This window comes from Scylla paramamosain, chromosome 17 (genome assembly GCF_035594125.1).
Source record: "Scylla paramamosain isolate STU-SP2022 chromosome 17, ASM3559412v1, whole genome shotgun sequence".
NCBI lineage: Eukaryota > Metazoa > Arthropoda > Malacostraca > Decapoda > Portunidae > Scylla > Scylla paramamosain.
The window spans coordinates 3,471,270-3,477,743 of NC_087167.1; the positions used below are offsets into that span (position 1 = coordinate 3,471,270).

Consider the following 6,474-nt stretch of genomic DNA (forward strand, 5'->3'; position numbering starts at 1 on the left):
GGAGGAGGAGGAGGAGGAGGAGGAGGAGGAGGAGGAGGACAAGGCGTGGATTTACATCACTAGAAAAGTTATGATGGTTTGGATTATTAAAGAATGGGGTAAATGGGAAGACTAGAATTATGAGAAGTTATGAAGGAGGAGGAGGACGACGAGAAGGAGGAGGAGGAAAAAGAAGAAAAGATAAAAATGAAAGAAGAGGAGAAGAAGAAGAAAAGAAGGAAAAGAAGGAAAAGAAGAAGAAGAAAAGGAAGAAGAAAGAAGAAAAAGAAGAAGAGAGGGAGGAGGAGGAGAAAATGATGGTAGCATATGGTAATAAGAAGGAAAATGTGTAGAAAATAAGAAAGGAAAGAGAGAGAGAGAGAGAGAGAGAGAGAGAGAGAGAGAGAGAGAGAGAGAGAGAGAGAGAGAGAGAGAGAGAGAGAGAGAGAGAGAGAGAGAGGCGATGAGATTTGAATTAACGTGACATTAATGACGAGGTAATGCTTTTCCCGATGATCTGTTGGCGTTGAAAATAGGTGAGAGAGAGAGAGAGAGAGAGAGAGAGAGAGAGAGAGAGAGAGAGAGAGAGAAATATCTGTCACTCTTTTATCAGTTATGGGTTATCAGATAAACGTGGAAATCCACCACTTTAAGAATTAACACATCAGTGACACACACACACACACACACACACACACACACACACACACACACACACACACACACGAAGGTTTCAATAAACTTCGGGGTAATTATCATTAATATTTATATACATTTTAATATAGTCGACCGATGGAGAGAATAAACTTACGAAATAAAGTAGCAATAGTAGTAGTAGTAGTAGTAGTAGTAGTAGTAGTAGTAGTAGTGGTAACAAAAGAGCAAGGTTTACAGTACACAGCTCCAGTCACAGCAACGTTAACTTCCATCTCCTCCACCTGCTAAGAATTCACTTCCCTCACCTGAAAGCTTGACATATCAGCACACACACTAATGCACCACCAGCGTCATCAGTGGCCGCCGCCGCCGCCAAGTACAGAAAGGGGGACAGAGGGCACCGCGCAGCGCCCGCCTTGTACACAGCGAAGGCCTTGTCACTCCCGAGGTGAGGGTCAGGGGCGCTCCCACATTCTGTCTCACTGACGGGGCCGCTGATGTGCTCTGATGCCCTGAGAGAGAGAGAGAGAGAGAGAGAGAGAGAGAGAGAGAGAGTTTCAATAGTTAACACTTGGCTAAAGTGGACGAGAAAAAGAAGAATGCTTATGGAAAAAAATTATTTGCAACGGACATTTGGAAATTAGAAAAATAGTGACTGTCTTATTCCTTCCCTGTGTTCATGAATGACTCGTAAACAATGGATAGATAATGAGAGGATGAGGAATAATGTGCACAATAAACAAATTAGGAAACATGAATTGCTCTCTACGAAGGGAAATGGGAAGACACCAGAGTCTGTTTTCTCAGAGATTTCAGCGCCTCATCTCGATTAATTGGCTTCTTCTTGAAATTATTGTTGTTTTCAGGCGTTTTTTTTTTTCCGAATTAGTCGTATCGTTAAAGGAATTTTGCACCACTGATGAGAAAAACATCCGTGGGAAGCCAATTAATCATTCCTGCGGCCTTTGATGAGATCTCAGTGTTTCAATAGTCTCAGCCCTGCAGCATGTACCACTACGCATCATAACTGAAGCAAGGAGCACCCAACGGTCCATAGCAATGAAAGACTCACCCACAGCCACAGAAGATTTTGTTTCGAATGATCCTCAAGAAGATGTACTTCCGCGGGCGTGTGGGCGTGCATGTGGCGAAGCACTGGTCAGCCTCGGGGCTTGTGCGGGGAAGGAAGGACCACGACACCGAATGCTTGACCAAATCTGTCTTCATGCAACCCAGGAACTTCAGTTTAGACGTCGTTTTTGTCCCTTTCTGAGTCTGACTGGAGTCTGGCATCGTTGTTGTAGAGGTGGTGGTGGTGGTGGTGCTGGTGGTGGTGGTGGTGGTGGTGGTGGTGGAGGGAGTAGAGATAGGCGGCCCCGGGTGCAGGCCTGCCCGGCACTCCCCGCTGTGCTCGACGCGGTACACGCTGATGGTCATTCGGCCGCCGCATTTCTCATTTTTCTCCTCTCCCTCGGGGCAACGATCACAGCCGACCCAGTCCAGCATGCTGCCGGTCCCGTTGCCTAACGCTTGGTTCTCGCCACAGCCGCACACAAGCCGCTCATTAAGCTCCACTATCTTTGCCATGACGACCTGGCTGGTGGGCCGCGCCTCCAGGCACAACGGAAGACAAGACGAGGCGGTGCGATGAGACACGTCGTAGTGCAGGATCTCCATGTGATTGTGGTCCAGGTACTGTTCGTGGTAACACGCCAGGTACTCGAGGCACGGCCCACCCGCCGCCTGCCCTGCCGCCCCAGCCTTCTCCACGCTCACCGCCAGCAGCACCAGCGTGAGAACAGGCATCATGGTGCTCACAAGTGTGTGTGTTATGGCGGGAGATAAAAGAGAGGTGGATATTGCTGAGGGATGGCACTGCATGCCGAAGCAACACCGCCACTGTGGCACGCTTCCCAGCACCAGCACCAGCAGGCGCGACAAGACGATCTAGCACCTTGGGTCTCAGAACGGAAATAGTCTGGTATCTAATCTTATCAAATATTCCACCACGGTACATGGCAAGTGGAAACCCAGAACACAGAATTTGTGGCACACACTGACACCCTCATGACTATACTGGAAATCAAATACCAACTTTTGTCTCAAGAGAGTAGAAAGGTAATACATACGTACTTTGGGACAAAAGACATGCACCCACACCTGCCGTCCCGTAGCCAAAGATAAGCAGGGAAGCGAGGCAGCACTGATCTGAAGGTATGTATCTTACGCAACATCTGCTGGTGTCATTGTCTTCTATAGCTTGAAATGAATCAGTTGTGAGTCAGACGGCGGTTGGTGGCAGGACAGTATGGTTGAACGATTACTAGTCCTAGTGGTGGCGATGGCGGCGGCGCTGCTGGGGATGTCGACGGAAACGGGTTTGAATGCAAGAACTAACCGATATTTTTCCACTGCGGCGGCCCCTTGGGGGAGCAAGGGGTCGCGTCAGGTGAACTTGATTCTCCCTGGTTTATTGCCACCTGTCCATGTCCAAGATGGCCGTCCCCATCAAACCGAGGAGGAAGCTGTGACGCCCCCTCCGCTAAGGACGCTCCCTGGAGTGCTGCATCCCAGCTGTCTTCATCTACTCAGGTGTCAAGATGAAGACATGTTTGACTTTAAGCGTATGGAAATTTACCACGCTGACCTTCCCGAGCAATCTGCCGCTGCCTGCGGCCACTTGTGCTTGCGGCAGAGGCCTGACGCCCGCTTGGTGATGGCCAAACTGAATCCTTACAACGAGCAGCTCGTGTGTGGCTGCGGGGACCAACAGGCGCTTCCCAGCCAAGATGTGCTGGCTGTTGCCTCGGTCTGTTCGCACCAGTGCCCGGATGGCGGGGACTCCTGTGGCGGGCCTAGGGCTGTGGCTGTCTACCAAGTGGACCGCGATAGGAAAGAGTGCGTGGCGCCGAATTATGACTACTACGGGTGTTACCATGGAAAAGTGGGGGTGGGGGCCGTCATCTTGGGTCCCTGGGAGCGGTGGGGCGGAGGCTGCCAGACAAGGTGCCAGGCACTGAACAACTCCGGACCCCTGATGAGGCTCAGCACTGCGGCTGACGGCACCACTGCGTGTGACTGCGGGTGAGTCATAATGCTATACAATATATATATATATATATATATATATATATATATATATATATATATATATATATATATATATATATATATATATATATATATATATATATATATATATATTGCACCTCAGTGGTCTTTCCCTCACCGTCTAACAGGGTGACTGAGGCGGAGTTGGGGTCGGCGGCGTCAGAGGGGCGCGGGGGCTGTGGGTGGAGGTGTCCTGACGGGCAAGGCTGGTGTGGGGCCGAGGGACTCACCAGCGTGTACTACTCATACAGTGCGGCTTTGGGACAGCATCCTCTTCCATCGCGCTGCCTCCTTCTCTTCCTCCTTACACTCCTCAGCTTCATCCGACAGAACGTGCTGTCGTGAAGGAAAGAATGCAGAGTCAAGGTCTTCTCGTCCCGTCCCCTGCTGCTCTTGTGCAACACTTCCTCTCGCCTTCTGAACCTGCATGAACGCAGTGGTCGTAAAATGGTTGTTTCCCCAGAGCTATATTAAAGATAAAAGAGCAGATCAGAAATTCCTCTTCGTGTGTGAACACAAATCATAATACAAATAGTTTAGAAAGCCATAAAAAATTCGTTTTCTTTTATTTTATCTTTAGAGAAAGCTAATTTACTTTAGGGCTCTGTACTTTAAATCAACTACCTTTCTCTAATATATATTGTAACCACATTTATGAAGCTGTGGTACAAAGGTAACGGGTTTTGCATCAGTCCACCTTCATTATATATTATTCTGACACTCAGAAGGCGAGGACCAAAGGCGGACGGTAAGTGGTACGATCATTTTGTAGATGGAAGTACAGTAAATAGTCAGTTTAAACACCACTGGGAAGATTACTGGTACCTTCGGAGACACGAATACTTGACATGAAGCCTGGATCTCACACCTGCCTGTAGCGAAGGGCGTGACTGTACTGCTGGGAAAACTCTAACCCGATACAAGAAAATTATGAAAGCGCGGACACACACACACACACACACACACACAAATGTTGAGCTGTCATGACTGCATAAAAATTGTTGATCGTCAGGTAAAAAAAAAAAATGGTATAAGAAGTGCTTGAAAAAATAAACATTTTGGCAGCACGAAAATGTGAGCTCTCTAGTAAAAATCTCTCTCTCTCTCTCTCTCTCTCTCTCTCTCTCTCTCTCTCTCTCTCTCTCTCTCTCTCTCTCTCTCTCTCATGAGGACAGAGGGGCAACTACGTAGAAAATGAGAGAGAGAGAGAGAGAGAGAGAGAGAGAGAGAGAGAGAGAGAGAGAGAGAGAGAGAGAGTGTGTGTGTGTGTGTGTATTTAAATAATTATATCTTTCATTACCACAAAAATCACACACACACATAGGTACGTTACTGTATATGTGTGTGTGTGTGTGTGTGTGTGTGTGTGTGTGTGTGTGTGTGTGTGTGTGTGTGTATTTGGTACTTCTCTAGAGCGGAACCTTTCAAGGGAGAGAGAGAGAGAGAGAGAGAGAGAACAGTTTATTTCCTGACTAAATGTTTAAGTTCTTAAGAGAAAACGAAGGTCAGTTTTTTTTAATTTTATGGAATACTTATGTGACGAAATACGAAGTTATTTGTACATCAGTGTTTTCCAGACTTCTCCAGCACGTAATCCCCTTCAGTAGCACCACACCCGCCATGACCCACACGTTATTAAGCTTCCTAAGCACACTGACTTTCAATGGCGCAGATACATTTAAAAGATTAATCACAGCAGAGAGAACCATAAAAAAAAATAAATAAATAAAATAAAAAATATGTATACAGTACATGCAGGTGAACTCCTCATGACACAGAGAAAGGTTGATGGATCATGCTAACTGCATGCCTTCCCTCCTCCTGTGACCTCGCTGCACAAGACTTTCTTCTTTCTCACCCCTATTCTGTCCACCTCTCTAATGGAAGAGTTAGCCAGTATTCTCAATCATTCATCCCTTTCTCTTGTAAACTCTGGAACTCCCTGCCTGCTTCTGTATTTCCACCTTCTTAAGACTTGAATTCCTTCAAGAGGGAGGTCTCAAAACACTTATCCTTCAACTTTTGACTACTGCTTTGGACCCTTTTCTGGGATTGGCGTCTCAGTGGGCTCCTACATAAGAAAAAGGTCTACAAGAACCTTAAAGAGACTGTAGTGCAAAAAAGAAGTCGAAGCCTCACCTGTAACGATGAATAAAATATTGAGGCAGGTAACTCGTTTAAGTGTACATCACCTTTTGTACCAACACCTCGTCCTCAGTGAGGAGAGACTGTAGTATCAAAAGCATCACTACTCATTATATTGCGACTTTACGACCTGTTGATAGCACACCTTGTAAAGTAGCCTGCTAAGTGAATCGAATAATTTATCGCACTCCTCACGTATGAATGCTTTTGACTTTGTTCGGGGACCAGCACCTCAGTGGGCCTTTTTTTTCATTACAGTTTTGTTGCCCTTGGCCGGTGCTCCTCATATATATATATATATATATATATATATATATATATATATATATATATATATATATATATATATATATATATATATATATATATATATATATATATAACTCTTTCATTCTCTTTAGTCTCCACCAACTGTCCGTCTACCTCACCTCTAGTTCTCTTACAGGTTATAGAAGTCGTCATTTCCATGACAACAACATTCCCCCTTCGTCTTAATCTCCATCAGCTGCTCGTCTATTCCAACCCACCCTAAGTTAGACTCTTATGTAGTTAGTTCTCTTACAGGTTACAGGAATCGCCATG

The 6,474-nt window shown here is 46.1% G+C and overlaps 2 protein-coding genes across 2 annotated transcripts; one reads left to right on the forward strand and one right to left on the reverse strand.

Moving 5' to 3' along the window:
* Nucleotides 1–728: 728 nt before the first annotated feature.
* On the reverse strand, nucleotides 729–2,668 carry LOC135108322 (uncharacterized). The gene is made up of 2 exons (XM_064019166.1): nucleotides 1,709–2,668; nucleotides 729–1,148 (listed from the first exon to the last, which is right to left on the reverse strand). Exons 1-2 carry the CDS (start codon nucleotides 2,515–2,517, stop codon nucleotides 938–940), a joined length of 1,020 nt encoding a protein of 339 aa, XP_063875236.1. The 5' UTR covers nucleotides 2,518–2,668; the 3' UTR covers nucleotides 729–937.
* Nucleotides 2,669–2,787: 119 nt separating this feature from the next.
* On the forward strand, nucleotides 2,788–5,915 carry LOC135108323 (uncharacterized). Its single transcript, XM_064019167.1, has 2 exons — nucleotides 2,788–3,720; nucleotides 3,876–5,915. The coding sequence occupies exons 1-2, from the start codon at nucleotides 2,945–2,947 to the stop codon at nucleotides 4,090–4,092; spliced, it is 993 nt and encodes a 330-aa protein (XP_063875237.1). The 5' UTR covers nucleotides 2,788–2,944; the 3' UTR covers nucleotides 4,093–5,915.
* Nucleotides 5,916–6,474: the final 559 nt, after the last annotated feature.